The sequence below is a fragment of the Manduca sexta genome, chromosome 19 (genome assembly GCF_014839805.1).
Source record: "Manduca sexta isolate Smith_Timp_Sample1 chromosome 19, JHU_Msex_v1.0, whole genome shotgun sequence".
NCBI lineage: Eukaryota > Metazoa > Arthropoda > Insecta > Lepidoptera > Sphingidae > Manduca > Manduca sexta.
In genome coordinates, this window is record NC_051133.1 from 13,915,824 (window position 1) to 13,937,599 (window position 21,776).

The 21,776-nt window shown below is 36.8% G+C and overlaps 3 protein-coding genes across 8 annotated transcripts in view; 2 read left to right on the forward strand and 1 right to left on the reverse strand.

The window, feature by feature from the left end:
- The first annotated feature begins 465 nt into the window (after positions 1 to 465).
- LOC115445921 (ubiquitin-40S ribosomal protein S27a-like) lies at positions 466 to 7,917 on the forward strand. Its single transcript, XM_037440348.1, has 4 exons — positions 466 to 655; positions 2,000 to 2,134; positions 3,058 to 3,253; positions 7,691 to 7,917. Exons 2-4 carry the CDS (start codon positions 2,010 to 2,012, stop codon positions 7,835 to 7,837), a joined length of 468 nt encoding a protein of 155 aa, XP_037296245.1. The 5' UTR covers positions 466 to 655; positions 2,000 to 2,009; the 3' UTR covers positions 7,838 to 7,917.
- LOC115445920 (ribosome biogenesis protein NSA2 homolog) lies at positions 532 to 1,842 on the forward strand. The gene is made up of 2 exons (XM_030172425.2): positions 532 to 655; positions 1,007 to 1,842. Exon 2 carries the CDS (start codon positions 1,027 to 1,029, stop codon positions 1,804 to 1,806), a length of 780 nt encoding a protein of 259 aa, XP_030028285.1. The 5' UTR covers positions 532 to 655; positions 1,007 to 1,026; the 3' UTR covers positions 1,807 to 1,842.
- A 9,917-nt stretch (positions 7,918 to 17,834) lies between the features above and the next one.
- Positions 17,835 to 21,776, reverse strand: part of LOC115445912 (protein Aster-B) — a 46,588-nt gene continuing 42,646 nt past the window's right edge. For all 6 annotated transcript variants that reach the window (XM_037440307.1, XM_030172414.2, XM_037440306.1 and 3 more), the window contains one exon: positions 17,835 to 21,140. In XM_037440307.1, coding sequence (XP_037296204.1) covers positions 21,051 to 21,140 — 90 coding nt within the window. In that variant the 3' untranslated portion in view covers positions 17,835 to 21,050. The remainder of the gene's footprint in view (positions 21,141 to 21,776) is intronic.

Below are 21,776 nucleotides of genomic sequence, written 5' to 3' on the forward strand. Positions count from 1 at the left end.
TGTTGCCAAGTGGAATTATTTTCATATACAGTGCAGCTAACTTTGTTTATCGATTCCAACATAATAATAACTTCTTTAAATGATGTTTAAAACATTTTCGACCCCCAGACTTAAAAGAAAGACTGTAGTTCAACCATTGATTTTTTGTTTATTAATCAATTTAACGATGTTTGAGATCGACACTATCACGTTACTATTATATCCTGTACTATACTATACTAGTTACGTGAAAACTTGTGACAATCTTGTGAATTTCGAATGCATGAATGAGTATGTATCTCTCAGAACATTAATTAACAAGCAATGTATCTCTTTCTGTCACCTTATCCCAGCCATAAGGTAATATAGTATAAATAATGTATAACATTTTACGGATTCAAATAAATCATTTCATTTCAATATCGATCTAAATATTCTATTTTAGCATGGCTTTTATAGCTCTAGCTATTGTTCTGAGGGATTCCCCTAATAGCACATTTTTTTAACTTTCTCACTGTTCGATGATCAATATATTTTTCTGCTGTAAACTGATCAACAGTTTATAATATAACTATTTATAAATTTTGTTTAGGCGACTATTTTTGTGAGTGTTGGTATCCCTGTAATTGCTATAGTTTGACGTTTCCTTTTCCATGTGGCATGGTGTCGGCGTAAGGTGAGTTTGTGAATTTTGTGAATTAATTTTGAAATATTTGCGTCTAAGGTAATAAAATTGTTATATTTATGCTGACGTGACCTTCTGGACGAGATATTATTAAAGTTTTGGTAAATATTCTACTAAAACATTACAAATCATTAAGCACGTGGATGTTTAACTTTCGCATGGGTGATTACGACTTGCAAGAACAAAGCAACGAATAACCTTAAAAATTGTACGCTTTCGATTGAGTGGGAAATACTCGGTTAAATATACCAAAAGGAGGTGCACACAGTCATTATAAGTTCCTGAGAGGTTATAAAAAGTGTCAAACAGGTTAAAAGTTTGATTTGCAAAATTTTGTTGTAGTTGCCGAATAAGCAACCACAATGCCGCAGAACGAATACATTGAGCGTCACCAAAAGCTTTATGGTAGACGGCTAGATTATGAGGAGAGGAAACGTAAAAAAGAGGCCCGTGAGCCTCACAAGAGAGCAGAAAAGGCGCGCAAACTCAGAGGCATCAAGGCAAAGATCTTCAATAAGGAGCGGCGCAATGAAAAGATTCAGATGAAGAAGAAGATTAAAGCGCACGAGGAGAAAAATGTGAAACAGAACACAGAGAAAGTATCTGAAGGAGCATTGCCAGTGTACCTTCTGGACAGAGATGTCCAGTCTCGCGCCAAAGTCTTGTCCAACATGATTAAACAGAAACGAAAGGAGAAAGCTGGCAAGTGGGATGTACCCATACCCAAGGTGCGGGCTCAGGCCGATGCTGAAGTGTTCAAAGTACTCAAGTCAGGTAAATCAAAAAGGAAAGCTTGGAAACGAATGGTAACTAAAGTCACTTACGTTGGAGAGAACTTCACCAGAAAGCCACCCAAGTTTGAGAGGTTCATTAGGCCAATGGCACTTAGATTCAAGAAGGCACATGTAACACATCCAGAGTTGAAAGCCACTTTTTGCCTGCCAATTATTGGAGTTAAGAAGAACCCCAGCTCGCAAATGTTCACAAGCCTGGGGGTGATCACCAAGGGTACTGTTATTGAAGTTAACATCTCAGAGCTTGGTCTTGTGACGCAAGCGGGTAAAGTTGTTTGGGGAAAGTACGCTCAGGTTACCAACAACCCTGAAAATGATGGATGTATCAATGCTGTTCTATTGGTTTAATGTATTACAATTTTGACAATAAACATGTAAAAAAAGGTTTTTGTATTTATTGCTTACCCTCATTTACATTTTGGGTTTTTTATAAACATAAAGACTTTGGATAGTATGTCATATTTACACAATAACACCCAATACATATTGATTAATATGTAGCCTCTTTATATATAACAATTCTCTAAATTGTTGCGCACAGGTAAATCAAGATGCAGATCTTCGTTAAGACCCTAACGGGCAAGACCATCACTCTTGAGGTCGAGCCCTCGGACACTATCGAGAATGTGAAAGCCAAGATTCAAGATAAGGAGGGAATCCCTCCTGATCAGCAGAGGTAATACCATCTTGGTAAAATATTTTAGTAGTATTTAACACAAAGTTTGCAATTTACGTAAATAATATTCTACTATTTTGTGGTTACCTAGGTGTTTCCTAAAATATGTGTGAATATTTTTACCTTCATTATAATAACCTTGGTTATCTGAAACTAGAATTTTATGCCTGGAAAAGGTTGTGACTATGTTACTTGGTTTTATATGATGTGCTAAAATGGAATTCAATTTAAATTTAACAAAATTGGGAATGCACTGGAAGTGCTGTGATTAAATTGCTGAAAGAAATTGCAATTGTCAATTATTATTTTAGTTGGGAGGTCTAGAAATGATAATAATTGATTTCCATAACTTATCCAATATATTAAGAGTTTTCAAAGATAACAATCAGTTGTATAATTTAGCAATGTTATTGCAATTCGTAAAGTTTTATTTCCCTTTAAAAATGTGTATTGGTTTTCGTTAAGAGTTGCTTGCTATCCATGTCTACCTAAGTGAAAATTATAAAAAAATATGGTGAGCACAATACTTTATAGTATGGTATGGTGGTGAGTGGTGTGACTATGGGATTCTAACTCTTGATCTTAATAACTGTTTATTTTATTTTTAATCCCATGCTGTTAAAGAAAGCAAGCTCATCGCCATATGTGGAATTTTCTAGAGACTCTAGGATATATGTTTTCATCCTGTCTTTTTGGATTTGAATTTCGAAATTTTTATTGTGGGCTTAAAATCGTTTTAGTATTTTTATCTACTCATACCCAAATTGGTTCTAAAACGGCAGATATTTGAATGCAGTCCCTGACAAAATTGAACAAATCAGAATCTACATAAGCTTACATTATTATATCTTCGTTAACTATTTGTCCAGCAAAACCGTCACGAAGCCTGGCTGTTTGGATTTACACCTGTCTTCGTTTCACAGGTTGATCTTCGCCGGCAAACAGCTGGAGGATGGCCGCACGCTATCCGACTACAACATCCAGAAGGAGTCCACCCTCCACCTCGTGTTGAGGCTGCGAGGTGGTGCCAAGAAGCGCAAGAAGAAGAACTACTCCACCCCCAAGAAGATCAAGCACAAGAAGAAGAAGGTCAAGCTAGCTGTGCTCAGGTTCTACAAGGTATGTCGGTATTCGTTTTTCTCATTAGCAGTAACCTCATAAAGTCAACTCTTAAGTTCTGAGTAGAAATGCAGCAGACTCTCTACAAAATAAGGTACTTTCATATTACAAATACGCGTGTATATGCCGGAAGATTTTCGATAAAAATATTAATATTTTGTGTTTAAGGGTGAATTAGCTATATTTGTTAACTTTAAGATTGACTTTTAGCTGCACATAAACTGCGATACGAGTTGAACGCAGTAATAGCGGACACCTATACGCTGAGAATTGGAAAGTCCCGGTCCCGGGTTCGATACCCAGGTTGGGTAAATAGGGGACCGGCCTATGCTTGAATTTGTACATTATGTATATTATATATGTAATGGTTAATAATACGAAAAAGAAGCACTTCTGCGAAAACTGCATAACAATTGGTTAAAAAATGAGCGAGTAATTCATATTTAATAATAATAATAAATAATAATAATAATAAAAACGTTTATTGCCAAAATTAAAACTATTACAGAAATTAAAAAAATAAAAACAAAACAATCTTATAAATAAAAATGGCAAAAGGAAGTGGCTCAGCTAACTGCTGTCTGAGCTGTGAAACTCAGCCAGCGCTGGTTTTCAGCCACTCCTGGCCCCTTTGGTGTTAGGCGGGGTTAGGACTAACTGCTCCTCCATTCGTTTTAAACTGCTTAGGTCTAATAATAACAGTTAAAATTATCTTTAACAAACATAAATCCATAATCTCATTCGTATTAAAATTATCATTTGAAAAGAACAATAGTGTGTGTACATGTGTGTGCGTGTGTGTATATGTATGTGTATGTATGTATGTGTGTGTGAAAGTGTGTATGTGTGTAAAAAGCATGGTAACTTTTGGTTTCTCTATATATTATAATCATTAATTCTGTTTTTTATTTACTACTGCTTGAAGGTATGGCTTTAGGCTTAGGTTTTTCAGGTACGAGTGTTTCACGTTTTCAGCGGCAAGTTGTTTCTTTAACAGAGCTGATTTATATTTATTTTTAAAACTACCTACACTTCCATTTAAAATACATTTAAAATATTGTAATGTGGGCGCGATGTGGGGATATCGCTTCATCTCTTTTTTTCGCACGCGTCGTAATTCCCGATGACGTCACATGTGGATATTTCGTCTCTTTTCTGTTTCTTGTTAATTACCCCTTCCACCGAAATTCAAAGACATAACTTGTTGATTTTTTACCGGATTTTAATAATTCCTTCTGTGTGATAATTTATATTATGTAAATATTTGATAATAGTAAAGAACAAAAATGAGTCCGGTACCCTATTGTGTCGGATTTTATAATATATTATGTCTAACTTGACTTCAACTGTTACTATTGGTAACCAAGTCTGCAACATGCAAGGTGATAGAAGAAAATATTCATTATAAGTGTTGCTCATAGTTTCGCTCGATAAACCTTTCCCTAGATAAAAAAAGGTGCCTATGTCCTTACTTATAGTTCAAAATTACTCTTACCAAATTACCTCAAAAAGGTTCAAACAGACAGATTTACTCTTACATTTTTAATATTAATGTGGAATTAGTTTTTACATCGCGGTAGTAAATCATGTAATGTGTTGGCTATATCTACACGTGCCAAGGTTGGGAATACCGGAAGTGTTCGAGCGCTTACTAAAAAAAATACATGACGTCATCGTGTTGCACATTGTGGTGTCATCCATGACTGATCGTCCATGCATTCCGATGACAGTTTGTTGACTTGTAGATAATGGCGCCTGCTGTACAATTATCAGGAAAAAGATATGAAGTACCAGGCTTAGTGCAACTAGAATATATAACCACCTACTAGAATATAATTTTATCATCCTATGATATGATAAGGGGTGAGCCTATCACCATATCGGACTCAATTCCTAACTAGGGAGTTGATACTGAGCAGAAAAACGCAATATCACTGCGTAACCAGGAACCTCAATTATTGTACCGCGCATCCAATACAACTACGACGCCTAGGCAGGCAATTGCGCCTTAAGATAGTTATAAATGTGTGTATTAAGTAGGGCTGCCATCACCTAAATTGTCGATGCCGGATAAACACGGTCAAAATCGCTAACATTTGGACAAAATAGGTATTTTTCCCCGGACACTTGAAAAAATATTTTTTGCAACAAAAATAAAAACATAGTTATAATTTTTGAATTTTCATTAATTCATTCGTGCGGGTTATTATGAATACATTTTTAACTAATATTTATTTCAATTTATCGCTTATCTATAAAAAAAATATTTCCCCTGACAATTTTCCTCTGGGTTACACCCGGACACTTTTTAAAAACCTCTGCTAGACGCCCTTATCTACGACAAATCCGGGGAATTTCGGACGGATGGCAGCCCTAGTAATAAGCCATATCTAATTATATATCGGTGTAGTGAAGTAGTCAGTAATTTGGGATTATCGAGACAGAAATAGACAGGGAGTCAGAGGACTCCGAGACATGTACCGACGAGTATGTACCAGAGAGAATATCACGTCATCTCGCGATATCCGAGAAAAGCATTCTGGATCCGTTATCAGCATACTTAAGAACAAGTCTAAACTTGCAACGCTCGCCACTTTCTATACTCTATTTGTTATTCAAAGCACTCGTGGCGGCATGAATGCATTTTGAAAGGTTGTCGGCACGAAACATTTAAATGTATAGGTTATATAAAGATTTATTTTGTTTGGAATTTTGAAGTCTTTTTTTTTTGGTGATGGTGTGTAAAATTCAATGACTGCCAGTGACTTGTCGAGACAAGCTAGTTTTTGGGTATTTTTTTTATAAGTACAATTTTATATTGAAATAAGCACGTCGCACGCCTAAGTGTAAACATGACCGCCCACAAAAATAACACCGAAATCCAAATCTTGTCCTACTTATGTACTACTTAAGTACTTATTACGTATGAATACTATTAGAATACAATAGCCATACATGCTTATTTCTGGGGTGAATCTGCTAAGGTTTTCCAAATTTGCCTAAGATCCGAATGGAAAAAAAAAACAATTTTCTAATTTTGTTTATGGCTAATTTATCAATCGTCAGATAACATTTATTCATCAAATAAATTATGACATGAATGAATATAAAAGTGAGGCAACTTGAGAACATAAAACTGAAATTTTCTATTCGCGTGTATTATACCTACCTTATCCTCCAAATTAATTTTCAATAATCAATAATACAATGTCATTTCTTGGTATAAAACAATGATCATCTTATATAGTAACAACTGAGGTTTCTTAGATGGGTGTACTTATTTGAATAAGTACAATAATTCTGATATTAAACCAAAAAAAATGCCTCGACGCGAAAAGAAGTGTTATAAAATTATGGTATGACCTTCGATAATATAGTAATATGCGTAATTACATTATAGTAGTTTCGACAACCCTAGAATGTATATAAAGTGGAATAACAATACGTCAATACCGTCAGAGTAGCTATTTGTTGTGGTTATAACGATTAACAACAGCTACGTGAATCAACTCGACAAGTCTCGACTTGTCTAAAACATTCATGACTCAACGCAACATATTGCAAGTTATTTCGCGCGATATCCTGATGTTTTATGCTGTTTATAAATGCCTGTAGCGTGTCTTTCCTCACGACTTATAAAACGATTCGTAATGCCTATTAGGTAATGACATCGTTTTGTTAGCTGGAAATCAATCAAGGTCAATTTTGCACCTATTATTACGTAAAAGATGAGTATTGACAAAAGTCGTAATATAGTGACTTACTTTCTGTGGGAGCAGCTCCCATTAGATTCCCACGGTGATTAAAGTTAGGGTTGCCGTCCATCTGAAATTTCTCGGATTTGTCCTAGTTTGAGGAGTGTCTGGGGGCCGTCCGGTAGGGGTTTTCAAAAAGTGTTCAGGGGAAATTAATAATTTTTTTATAGATAAGTGATAAATAAAAATAAATCTTAGTTAAAAGTTCATTAATTATAACCCTCATTCAAGAAGGCACGGCTAAATAGTCTACGAACTAACTGTGCCCCCGTGCATTGCAAAAAATATTTTTTCAGTAGTGTCCGGGGAAAACTCATATTTCGCCCAAATATCCGTGATTTTTCTCGTGTTTATCCGGGCGTCAGCAATTTACGTGAAGCAAGCCCTAATTAAAGTAAACACAGGCTAAACAGATGAGATGAAATTTGGCAGACCTGTATTAACATAGATCTTTTTTTTATCTGGAAAAGCACTTACTGTGACTTTCATTAAAGTCACGCTGGTGGTGGCGCAAGTAACAACACCTACTTAAGATTTTTTTTGTATTCTGGCAAGCTGATCCCACTGCACCTGCTGTTAAGCAGAGTGAGGTCCCACATAAAGTGGCAACTGTCAAGAGATGATCCCACGTCAGTCGACAATTATGCCGGCCTGTATAAAACCGTATATATCTGTTGTGCAGGTGGACGAGAACGGCAAGATCCACCGTCTCCGTCGCGAGTGCACGGGCGAGCAGTGCGGCGCCGGCGTGTTCATGGCCGTCATGGAAGACCGTCACTACTGCGGCAAGTGCCACAGCACCATGGTCTTCAAAGACGACGACAAATAGACTAAGATGTAGCCGTAAGCCTCGCTCGGACTGCTGTGTATGATGGATTTTTCAATAAATCTTGACACAGTGTCGGAGTACTGTAGTTGGTTTTATTCTGGTTATCCAGGGTTAGGGATTTCCTTTATGTAAAAGGTAAGTATAGCTATTACTGGGCACTGACGTTTGTTTTCGAACTGAGTGAAGTGCTTTATAATTGTTATGGGCGGTCCGTTTTTGGCCTGTCGTGATAAAATATAAAATCCTATACTTCAATACATGAAACTGTCAGCAGAGTGATTTTGGCGTGATTTCAACGCTTTAATGTTTGAGCGGTTATTGTTAAGACCGCTCACATTTTAGGTTGGTGAAAACTTGTAAATGAGGTAAGTATTTGACGCAACCATTTGTCCGAGCATTACAACTGGTAAGTAGGTACTTTGATTCAAATAAATGACAATAATATAATGTTTTTTTTATTTACATACCTTAGCATAAGAACCTTACTATCGCAGTGTCGCAACTATTTTAGTGACGACTGAATTAATTGAAAAAGTAACATATTATTGGTATCGTGGAACTATAAAATATTATTTTCCACTTAGCAGCAGCGTCAAAGTGTTTACAGTACGATATTTAGAAGGAATGATTTTTTTATCTATACTTAAAAAAAAGGTAGCAACAAAAATTAGTTTTTCGACGACTGCGACAAATTAACAATTGTGAAATAGGTCATTATTTTATTAAGAGTGGGAAATATTGGTACCCTGAACTTAATAAAACTACTTTTTAACAAACTTCAAAAATAAAGGAGGGGTTCTCCATTCAACTATTTTTATTAAAAAAAAAATGTATGGTCCCCTCAGAACTTTTGAGTGGGAGAACCGATTTTGATGATTCTTTTTTTTAGCTGATGCTTCCTGTTCGACCCTTGACTTTGGAGATACACCAGAAAACTCTTAACATGGTATTGTCAACTATGTTGTCTTCAACTTATATTGATTTTTACTAACAAAAAAACTAAAAATAAAAGCGTTTAACAAAAAATTATACCACTTTCAAAAACCAAAAAATAATTTAACTTTATCTATATACATGCTGGTTACCAATTTTAGAGTCAGTGACTAATTAAAATTGCTAGTTATCGTACATTTGTTCATGTATTTATCTAGCCTAATTAGCAATTTTAATTAGGCACCGACTTCAAAATTTATAACTAGTATATCAGTAATAAATTATTTTTTGATTTTTACTGGTTTTTGAAGGCGGTAGAATTTTTTTGTTAAAAAGTTTTTATGTTTTGCTTTTCTGTGTTATTTTACTGTAAAAAAGTTTTTCATGCGCTTATTCGAAAAATATATATCTTAAATGTAATATATAAAGATATTTTGACCAAGAAAATAATATAAAAAATATGGAGTAAATAGTAATTATTAATAAGGTCATTCGAGTACATAGCCATTAAATCATTCGAGTACATAGCCCTTAAAATAATGAAGTCGAAGGTGAATAACTTTTTTTTACAGTTTTGTGGCCATACTACTAATAATTATGGACACCTACAATTAATTATTTTATAAATCTACATCTCGCTATTAGTTTTCTCAATGTAGTTCGAATCTGTAGGTATCTTTACGTTCCAAAAGCCTCCATATTCTTTCGTGATCCATTATGGTCATAAAAATCGACATAACTATAATACTGATACTTGTACTCGTGTGGGTCTCCAGAACCGATAACAGAAAAGAAGTGTCTCATGTCTACGTCGTACGAGGGTTAAGGCTACTTAATCAATATCTAACATCAAATTGGTGTTTGACTGGTGTAACCAAACAAGGCGTATATAACTGTTAGTACAAAAGCTTTGCCTGTCCTCGCGGGTGTACTCCCTGTCTATTTGGAGGTACAGCGTCGCGCCGCTATGTATTACTCTACCAGAGGATATGGATAAAAAGTTTCTTACGTCTTGTGAGCTCTTAAGAATCAATAGACTATTTAAACCGCATACTGATTTACACAATGAGTTATTAAATTAATGGCAATGTAGGTGGGATTTGTCTTCGAAAGGGCGTCATTTATATAAATACTTTCCGTGTGTTCGCGATGCCTTAACTAAAACGCTATTTCTTACCGGCAATGGTATTTTTAAGGGTAAACTTTTCTCATTTAGGCTGGTTGATTCTCCTGCGTGCCCATGCTCTACACCTGGTTACGAAGTCAAATTAAACAGTATGCAATAACATCTGGGGTTGTATATCTTGTGGAGATTAGACGGAATTTCCGTGCTTTCCGGCGTTTTTGCCATGCCTATTGTAATCAAATGTAACAGCTCATGTGATAGGGCCGTTTCGTTTAATTTTATCCGTGGTGGTTTATAACTAGCTTAGGGGCCGTTCAAGTATTACGTAACGCAATTTTTGAAGATTTCTGACCCGCCCCACCTCTCCAGGTAACACGCTGTAACGTTTTCCTGTACGCTTAGCCCCCCCCTCAAAAAGTTGTGTAACTCTAAAACTAATTTTTTTTCGCCAAGTACCGGAAAATCGATAAAATACCTTTGTTATTGTTTTTTAAATAAAAAATCCAATGTTACATAACGCGTTGTACGAATCCCCCCTCCCACGCTTGTAACGCATAGTAACGTTTTACAAGATGCGTTTTGCGAATGAATGAAATGCGACGATGCCTCCAGATTGCGTTACGTAATACTTTAACGGCCCCTTATCTAGTTGTAAACGTCCCTATCATTGAGGTCAAAACCTCTCCTTAGTTCATTATTTTGTCTCCCGCTTTGCCATGCAGGGAAGTGGACAACTACTTAATATTTACAACTTCTCCCTATTTTTCTATTTGATTAATTTCGTTGCGGGATAATGACGTATTAGTTTTCCCTGAGACTCGCCGAGCTTCACTGCTCGGTATCATAAAATGCGTGTCACTGCTGATCCTGGCTTACAGGAGTTGTAGTGGTGGGTGTGACGGCGGGAATGTCTCTGGTGTAACCAAAAAATATAAAACTGTTCCATGAAGGGTGTTTGTCAATTTTTTTTAAATGTATCTACAACGATCGAAGTCTATTCACGAGCATAAAAAAGTTAATATTATGTTGTAATTGATGACTTACACAACCTATTCTTAAGTTCCATGAACAAAATATTTTGTTATTAATTTTTTGAAACCTATGTCTAAGTCGTTTGTGACGAAGACGCAAAACTTAGTGTAGGTATTGCTCAAAATATTAGCGGCTTTTGGCTAAAACAATGTTTACTGTATGCACTTTATTTCAAAGTTCGTATTGGATTTGTCATACACCGCAAATATTTGTTCGAAATCTAAATGATGTTCCGGCTGGAAAAATTTATCGTTTAAATAATTATTTATTCTTAAACGTTAGGCATCGCTTACTTATGCAAGCACAGTTCCACATTATTTTGTGCATGACTTTGCATGCTTATATTTCGTGACTGTTCCTTTGAAATGAGTATCCTGGTCATTTCCAAGTGTCACCTACGGAATAATAATTGACAAGCAATGTAGTCACAAAATTGTACGCTCGACCACCTTAAAGTTCTAAATAAGGGGCTTGCGCGACGTCCTTCAGCAAACCTCAACTTACAACTAAAGTAAACAGGAGTAATTTGCTGCTTCCTGATCACACTTGCTTGATGGAATATAAAAATTGGTGTGGAAAATGTGAACATGGGGCCATTCAAGTACGTAACGCAATTTTTCTTGTAAAACGTTACGATGCGTTACAGGGGCGGGAGTGGGGTTTTGTACAAAGCGTTATGTAACATTGGTTTTTTTATTTTAAAATAATAACAAAGGTATTGTAGCTACATTCCGGTATTTTTCGTAAAATATTTGTGAATATTACAATAAAATCTTCAAAATTATGTTACGTAATACTTGGACGGCCCCCATGTACTAGCCCAAAATTGATTGTACATAAATGATCCGACACACAAACTTTAAAATTTATTACAATTTCCAAGCCATCGAAGATGGTCTATGTTTTACATGTTTTGGGCTATTTATAACTGGGGATGTCATAATCTATAATTGGATTCATTGTAAACTTATTTATATCAATACATATTACATCAGTTTATCCTTCCCATGTCTCCTTCCTTCTAATATTGTTTTTTATGAAGCTTGGTTTAAATTAATGCTCCTGATTTCGAGAATAAAGGCGGGAGGTAATTAGTAAAGTGGTTGGGCCACCACAAAAACTATCCTGACCCACCTGCAAGCTGGCTCGATCCCAAATTACTCAGCGTGGCAAGGCTGTAGAAAATTTGTTATAAGCTCGCATGGAAATATTCGTATTTAAGTAATTAGTAAAACAGAAGGGAGAAATATAAATACAAATTACTTCAGAGATTATGTTTTATTATTCGGACAGCGTTTCGCCTTATACTAGTGCACACAATTGAATGTCCATTGAAATGAATGCCTTGGGTTTTTATACCCGTCATTTAACAGTTGGATGTCATGTCACGAACAATCAACGGCGAACCATAGGCAATATTGATACTGCTGGCTGGCTCGAGTGGAAGTTGCGGCATCAACCTCCGTGGTATGGCTTTAGCTTTGGCATTGGCTGTGGCTGTGGCTGTGACTGTGACTGTGGCTGTGGCTGTGGCTGTGGCTGTGGCTGTGGCTGTGGCTGTGGCTGTGACTGTGACTGTGGCTGTGGCTGTGGCTGTGGCTGTGGCTGTGGCTGTGGCTGTGGCTTTGGCTTTGGCTTTGGCTTTGGCTTTGGCTTTGGCTTTGGCTTTGGCTTTGGCTTTGGCTTTGGCTTTGGCTTTGGCTTTGGCTTGGCTTGGCTTGGCTTTGGCTTTGGCTTTGGCTTTGGCTTTGGCTTGGCTTTACACGTGACTGCATGGCTGGCTTTGCTTGGCATGTGCTGCGTTGTAACAGTCGGCCATCCTGTAACAATTGCTCCCGCAATGGGACACATGAACACGATTAGCTTTCTAGAAATCAATCAAATTTTCAGTGTCTTGTAGGTCATAAGAGCTGTTGGCACTGTCGGATACAAGAGCTGTGCGTAATATGGTTGCAGAGTTTGCAGAAACTAGACCTGTAAAGATTTTATACCGTCTAAACTTTTATGCCCCCGATCTTGTATCTGTCTTTGCCGACAACTTTAGTTATAAAATAGGGGCTCGATTACAAGTCATATAGCTTTATATTAATCTTGGCACTGCTACTTGAAGGCGCTTGCCTAATACAAGATCACGATTTCAATGAATACGATAGCTTTTGCGACGTTTCAAAATAATTTAATTTTAGCACTAACCTTATCAATACGCGCACTAGCCTTATCGTGCTTAGACTGAGTTGATTGATTCAGACACGCAAATTAAAAACACTAGTGGTTAAACGTTAGTCAATGGCTTGGCTTGACATACCTGGCTTGGCTAATGACTCGTCACACTTTTCAGCTCGCAACAGAATTTCGCTGACTTCAAAATTGATCTTCTTATCCCCAGTGTTGACAATCTTCATGTAGCCCTCACTTCCCCCGGAGTAAAGTAGCAGGTAACGAGTAGGAAATATCTCGCAGGTCGTAGAGACGCGGCGTTGTGCAAACATTTCTTTCGCTGTTTCCGACCACATGGACTGGACTTTTATCATCGAGGTACCGGTTGGTAAGGTTTCTTTACTTGCCATCATAAGGGTTTGGCCGCGGAGTTCGTTTTGCAGATGAAAGGCTTTTATTTTGTCATTCTAGCCGTGTACGTCCCCTTAAAGTGTATTTTTTTTTAACCACGTAGATACCGTGCAATCTTCCTCATCGGAATCAAATTCAGAAATAAGTGACGCCGCACGGTGGCCTTTGAAATGACTGAATCAGACTGAACGGTTATTTCTCTTGATCGAGTTCGTATAGCGCCTTTTTGACTTCTTTTCTAACAAATATTTGACCAATTCTTTTGCTTTTGGTTGCGGATAATCTTCATTTTCGCTGGTATTGTATTGTTCTTGCTCCCCCCAGCCAGGCGGGCGAACGCCATTGCCAGTTTCCTTAGGGCGATTACTGTTCATATACCACTTCTGAGTAAAACAGAAGGGAGAAATATAAATACAAATTACTTCAGAGATTATGTTTTATTATTCGGACAGCGTTTCGCCTTATACTAGTGCACACAATTGAATGTCCATTGAAATGAATGCCTTGGGTTTTTATACCCGTCATTTAACAGTTGGATGTCATGTCACGAACAATCAACGGCGAACCATAGGCAATATTGATACTGCTGGCTGGCTCGAGTGGAAGTTGCGGCATCAACCTCCGTGGTATGGCTTTAGCTTTGGCATTGGCTGTGGCTGTGGCTGTGACTGTGGCTGTGGCTGTGGCTGTGGCTGTGGCTTTGGCTTTGGCTTTGGCTTTGGCTTTGGCTTTGGCTTTGGCTTTGGCTTTGGCTTTGGCTTTGGCTTTGGCTTGGCTTGGCTTGGCTTGGCTTTGGCTTTGGCTTTGGCTTTGGCTTGGCTTTACACGTGACTGCATGGCTGGCTTTGCTTGGCATGTGCTGCGTTGTAACATTAGCATGTATTTATGACAACATAGTATGACGTACGCGCGATGATCAAATATAATTAGTTTTGAAAACATCTTGTAACCACTCGTTGCGTATGACATGTTATATCTTAGTTCCATTGTAATATATTTATTCGTTGGTACTAGAACATTAAAATACTATGTAACGATCTAATAAATTACGTTATTAATAAATTTTGGATTCGAAAATTCATCACACAGAACTTGACTTCGCTTTTATGTTTAAGCTTAAAGGTTTGCAATCAAAAGGTGCATTCACACCGGTTACCCTTTTGTGAAGCAACATTATGCAACAAGGTTACTCACCGTATCCATACCTCCAATAACAGAAATTAACAAAATATAACAGAGTAGGTAAATTACAGCAATTAGTAACTCGCATGGTATATGTTCTCAAACTTCTGCAGGTTCACTTGTTGTTATCACATGTTGATTATTTTCAAAAGCTAGGCAATTTTACTTAACATAAACTAGCATGGTAGAAGATACCCAGCTTGGTTTACGCGCGATATTATGGAGGATACGAAACTTAAGTTGTAGCTCCACTGCCAATGGGAGCACACCGGCTCCCAAGATACTTATCATTTCTTCTCTGATTTAAGATCAAAGTTACAGGAACGCATTGCTATTGCTCACGATAGTTATCTGGCTAGAATCGAGCAAAATATGAAGTCCAATCCTCGTGACTTTTGGCGCCATGTATCGAGTCTACGATCTATGGGTGGTATTGAGTCAAAGGTGGACTATAAAGGCATCACTATTAACGGTGTTAAGGCTGCCGAAGAATTTGCTGAATTCTTTTCTAGTGTATTTCTACCCGAAATACCCAAACTCGACTCACCCCACGTAAAAAATCAAAATCCACTACTCTCTAGTAGATATGTTATCGTGCATGAGGTTCCTCCAAATGACGTAGAGATGGATGATTGGGAGTTTAAAATCTAGCAGCTCCATTGGTCCTGATGGCATTCCTCTTTGGCTTCTTAAGCAAGGCCGTAATTTCTTTATTAATCCTCTTTGTCACTTGTGTAACCTTGCTCTTAGAGCCGGCCAGTATCCTCCGCAATGGAAGTTCTCTAGAGTCACTCCCATGCCTAAAAGTTCCAACAAGTCATGTGTGGAAGAATATCGCCCAATAGCTATACTTTCTACTCTGGCTAAAATATTAGAACATATTCTCCATACAAAAATGTACAAACAGATTGAACCATTCCTATGTAATGACCAACACGGTTTTAGAAGGAAGAGATCAGTCAACACTAACTTGTTAACTATGATTGACTTTATTTCTGACCGACTCGATCACGGGGGACAAGTGGATGTCTTATACTTCGATTTCCGGAAGGCTTTTGATAAGGTTAACAACGACATATTGCTAGAAAAACTGTCTCTTTTGGATTTGGCTCCAAGTTTTCTGCAGTTTATCGCGGACTATTTCCGAGATGTCCAGCAGTATGTGAGGCTTGGATTGTACGAATCCCAGCCTTATCATACGCGTTCTAGAGTCAGTCAAGGATCAATTCTTGGCCCTCTTCTATTTATAATGATGATTAATGATCTCCCCACAGTCATCAAATACTCGAAATGTCTTCTCTATGCGGACATCAATATTTTCCATTAAATTCAAACAGAGCAGGATTGTGTATTCAGTACGACATTGAAGTTGTATTTCAATGGATGGAGTTCAATCTATCAAAATGTTTTGGGAAAACTTTCATTCGAATGCGACGACTAATTAACTACAACTCTATAGTTGTAGTTAATTAGTCGTCGCATTCGAATGAACATAATTCTCGAACTCGGCACGAAAATAATTGCAAAAACACACACAATTTAAGATCTTGGAGTTACATTTGATCGAAAACTGACATTTCACGAACATATCGTAACATTGACACAAGAATGTTATCGACGCTTAAGTTTCGCGCTTCGTAATTCGCGTGATTTCCACAAAATTAGTGTGATCAAAATCATCTTTTCTGCATTGGTTCGCAGCAAAATTGAGGCAAGTTGTGAGAGTGTTTATGCACACATGCTTGAGAAGGTCCGTATAGCCTTTTTAAGATATTTATATAAACGTATTTATGTCTAATCCCTCTCAGTAGTAGAGGAGGCCCGTGCTCAGCAGTGGGCAAGTATATAATACAGGGCTGATATTATTATATTATTATTATTATATGTCTATTATCTTTACATGTACCCAACAAAATTTCTACTCGGATGTTTTGGATATAACTTCTAATGAAGTCTAGAGATGATATTACCAAATAACAAGCATGTGCAAGATGACTGAGAGGGTTAATAGATGCTCCCGACCTGAATAACGAGCTCTGTAGGCTCTGTACCATACAAGTATTGTCGTAGTAGGACGCACAAGCCGTTTGCTGTCCCGCGGTGCCGTACTGTAGCACGTTCTAGATCACCGATTCCGCGAACTCTCAACGCTCTTAATGCCCTTCCAAATAGCGCATCAGATTTTGACGTTTTTCGGCTTATTGGAACGTGATCCAGTATGAATGTTTGCATTATTGTGAAATTAAGTCATGATACTAAATATTTAATGTAGTTATTAAAAACATTATTGATCTGTTTAATATTTTACTATAGTTATATGTTATTATTAACTTAATTAGTGTACTTGGTTTATCCATTCTAATTGAAATAAATAAATAAATGGCAATTTATACGAACAATAAATAACTTTGCTGTCAGATTGTGCTAAGTACCTAACACTTGGAAATGTTGCCACACAAAAAGTAACCGCGGTATTGACGCATCGTAAGGGGTATTTTTCCAGAACTACTCATACGATTCTGAAACCTTCAAAGTACCATTATGTACGACCACTAATACCTCTATAATGCTTCGCGTACATACAAATCCTACGGAACAGTAACCCAGATGGTCTGCATCAGTCGACTCTTACGACACAAAGGGTTAACCGTGGTGGTATTCTTTGACGCTTCCATACTACAGGTGTGTTTGACCTGGGGTACGCAACAAAAGTAAAACTGCCGCTCTGTTTTTCCCATATCCTTCCGAAAGAAAACATTAACCCCTTATTCATAGACGTCTTAATATTGTATCTCAATATTAGCTAATCACAACGGCCCTATGTCTACGCACTATGAAGGCTGCCATGCCGTCAGCACTGAGAAACAGACTTGTTATCAGAGTTTTACTCCGTCCTTAGATAAAAAACGTCTATGAATAAGGAGGTAAGTGTATAAGGACGTCTATCCACGAGGTGGACAAATGACTTCATAAAAGTCGCAGGAGGTTGCTGGATGCGGGCTGTTTCCCACAGTTCGACCTGGATATCTTTGAGGCCCATGTTCAGTAGTGTACATCCTGCGGCTGATGATGATGGTATAAGTTTTATATATTAACTTGCGAATTAGTTTTCAACCACAGACCTATACAAAGGATTTGCAAAATAAAACACATCCCAACACTTTAAAATATTTATTCAATACTGAGAATAGAATTGTATAACTTACAACACACGTTGCAACGTTAAACTCTAAATGGAATTTGTGCATAGACACGCTACTCGTCTGGCAAGGGCTGACACAAATGCACGTTATTACATCTAATAGGAATCTAATCCATCCCACGCCGCCGCGCCCCGCGTGGCCTGTGGCGCGGGCCTTGCTAATGACGATGGTTCTCAAGTTGTGAATTTCTTTACATTTCTCGACTTATGTACATTCAGATCATTTTTACACATCAATGGAATGATTTTACGTTTCACGATTATTGACAGGGCCGGCTGCAGGTATTTAGAGGGGGTAGAAAAATAAAACTCGTACCCTAGATGCCGACTCCGCCACTTAATTAATAAATAATTTACACAGCACGAGTTGCTCTAACTATGAATTGTGATGTACATAATATTCGTCAGTTGTGATGTCGAGTGTCACTACACAGCACACACTACACAATGTACATAATTGACGCGAATATTCAAATAAACGTAATTTCATTAATATAATCTACAAGCACCGCAAAACTGATACAAAATAATAATTAAAAAGTAAGAGATCAAAATACTACAAACATATCGAAGAAGCTTTTTCAAAGTTCATTTATTTTCATTTTATATAAATTATGTAACAACACCATAGTTTTCCATTTTTAATACATATAATATATTCTGTGATAAGTTATAGGTACAATTACACTAGGAATTATTTATAATAGAATTTTATTCTTATTCTAATGCCACTACACTATTCAGCCTGGCTGAATTAAAAAACGCAGTCTAAGTACTTAAAGAAACAGAACACAATATACTAAGTAAGAAAATTCGTGGCACGGACTCAGATGGGGGACTATGGGATCTTGACCCGATATAACTCACCACAGATCGCTTGGTAGCTTATATGAAAACTGAAGCATATAACTTTCAAGCCGTTTCTGTGCTTGAATAATATTAATAAAGGGCTACTTGTAATTCCCAGTCCGATCCCGGAAACGTGCCGCCATTTTTACAAACTAAAATCTTTGTAATGCGTATTTTAGCTCAGCAAGGCGCCATTACATACGATAGTTTGGCGACCGTACATTACTCTTATCAATAAATTTATTACTAACTTAAAAAGAAAAACAAAATGCATCTACGTAACCGACAGAGGTTCGACTTTTTGGTAAAGCTGTTTCAAATTCCAATACATAACCTTTATGTACTTATGCTGACGCAAAATCAATGTATAGCTTGTTAGGCTATGTGTCAAAATAAGCTATGCTGCTTAGGGACCAGTTATAAACATTAGCCGTCTCAATATCGAGTAAACAAACCATGAACTTTATACAAGTAACACGATCTGCCCCCACTGATAAATAGGAGTAAGCAAACTGAAAATAACTTTATTATTCGTCATTTGTCATTGTTATTATTTGTAATTAAATTTATGTTACGAGTTCATATTATCAAATCCTTTATATTCATGTTACCAAGGGAGCATAATGACGTAAATTGCAAAATTATAAAAATGGGTGGGATGTGGCTACCAAATATTAGATTATGTATTATGAAATATAGATATGATGTGCAATACAAAATCAGAAATATAAATAATAATAAATTTTGATTTAAATTCATCTATTTTATTTATCTCGGATTACAAAAAGGGAGATCTTCAAATAAATACGAGATTGAATGGCGAATTGTGTTATGTCTATAACTGGCCCTTACTTACGTACACTAGGAAGGTACGACATGATTGCATTAAAATAATATTACATTTTTACGTTGCTCATAGAGCATGGACCTCGATTTTCTCGCATCACCTATGTTAATGGATACTGGATCTATGATACTGTATTAGGAAATTGTGGATACAGTAGGAAATATGGAGAAAATCAAGATTACACAACCCTGTACAAACATTTTTAATCAGTGGTCATATTATTTCATAAATATCGTATTTGATATTAATGGTCTAGGAGTGCGATATTGATTAAAAATGTTTACAAGGAGGCTATAGCTGTCGAAAAGATATGAATTACAAATGGAATATTTTCATTTAAGAATATACATTTATTTAATAATATTTAGGTACGAACCTTTATTTTAAAGACAACAATTTTATTTATTTTTAAATTCGGTAAAGGAAAGTGGGTCAGCTGTGTGATAATCAAAGCCCCCACAAAACCAAAGCAATCAATTTTAATATGACAGAAGCGCACCTTTACCGGGTTTTACTTTTTAAGATAAGTTCAATTTGCATCCCAAATCATATCTTTTCGACAACATTTTTTAAAGTAATTTCTCTAGAAATGTATAGCAATTCTTTGTAGCAAGAAAAAAAAAAGTGCAAACTGGATAAGAAAAACGCTATGCGCCTTTAAAACGAAGGGTTAACACTACAAGATTAATAAAATTATTTGTATTTAAGTTTTATCACAGTGGGAATCTGTGAGGTTTTCGATGGGGACAGTGTTAGAGGAGCCTGCTACCAGCGGGTCGACCGTGGTGCTGCCACTACTAAAACTGGCAAAGTTACTGTTTTTTGACAAAACAATTCGCTCGTTTTAATAAGAAAAGGCAACAAACACAGTCGACCCCCTGGCCCTTACGACCGACTACTTATTCTACAATGTCTTAGGCGATTATAAAAAAAATGTGAAAATAATTTTTAGAAAATTGTATACATTTAAAAATCTGTCAATTTTAAATTATTTATGAAATTCATCAAATCGATTTGAAAACCTCTAACAGACGTTATTTTTTATGATAAATATAATTTTTATATCTTTCATACGTTTTAATAGCTTTGTAGGTCTTTAAAGGATTGTAGATGTAATATATAAAAAAATGATCATTACACAAAATCGCCAGACGATCCAGCCACTCGCGTGAAGGCAACGTCGACTAGCAATAAAACAGTTACATTCTAATATTGCTGTAAAATATCTTTGTTTTACTCTTTCAACACCTAACCAAGTTATTAAAACGCATAAACAATTCATCTAATATTTTAAATACAATAAACAACTCAATATACTCACCATGCTTTAGTTGACGCATGACAACTACCATTTCACGCTAGCAAGTCGGACCGCGACCAAATCCTCTCAATGTGAGAGAGTATGGTCCGCTGCAGACTGCGCACACGAGCGCGGAGCTGTGCGTGTGAGTACAGGCGGCGCGGTGCGATGAGCTCACAGCTCGCTCCGTTCGTCTGCGTCGTTCTGGGCGCCCTCGAGGGACGGTTTTATGGTTTCTAATAGTTTCGTCAACGCTTGTTCCGTCTGCGGGAGACAATATGATGTCAAATGCGGCAGTACATTTTGCCAAATAAATATTTTTTTGTGGGGACAAAATTATTATATTTTTGTTTCTAGATAGAGTTCACTGTACCTGATTGTAAGCGGAGTGTGGGCTAGAAGTAGTGTCGACTGACGAGAGATCATAAGTTCTTGCCAATCGACACAATGCCACAATAATAATGTTGAATCCCAAATATACGCAAACTGATCCCAGGACGTGATACATTTATGTGGTGGCGGCCACAGCGGTGGGTTTTACATCATGTGTACAGTGGTTGTTATTCAGACGGATACAAATATCTTACCAGATACCACAGTAAATGGCAAACTTATTTTTAGGATTTTAAGCATTAAAAATTTTCAAAGTCACGTGAGTAAATTTGCTGATTTTATGTTAAATATATGTGTAGTTTCGGGCTAAGACAGGTTTTTAATGTCTGCGGCAAGAATTGAGCTGACCCCGCTTTGTACTCTACCGCCAATTTCAATAAACTATCTCAATTGCTTTTTTCGATCTATCTCAAAAATAGACCAATCAGAACAAAGTTTTTGTTGACATGTTTACAAATGAGTTATTTTGATTGATTCATTATCGGAATCGTATTGAAAATCGAGATC

Coding starts and splice junctions, on each gene's coding strand:
- LOC115445920 (XM_030172425.2), top strand. CDS start 1,027: ATGCCGCAGAACGAATACATTGAGCGTCACCAAAAGCTTTATGGTAGA.
- LOC115445921 (XM_037440348.1), top strand. CDS start 2,010: ATGCAGATCTTCGTTAAGACCCTAACGGGCAAGACCATCACTCTTGAG. Junction 2,135..3,057: donor ATCCCTCCTGATCAGCAGAG/GTAATACCATCT, acceptor TTCGTTTCACAG/GTTGATCTTCGCCGGCAAAC. Junction 3,254..7,690: donor CTGTGCTCAGGTTCTACAAG/GTATGTCGGTAT, acceptor TCTGTTGTGCAG/GTGGACGAGAACGGCAAGAT.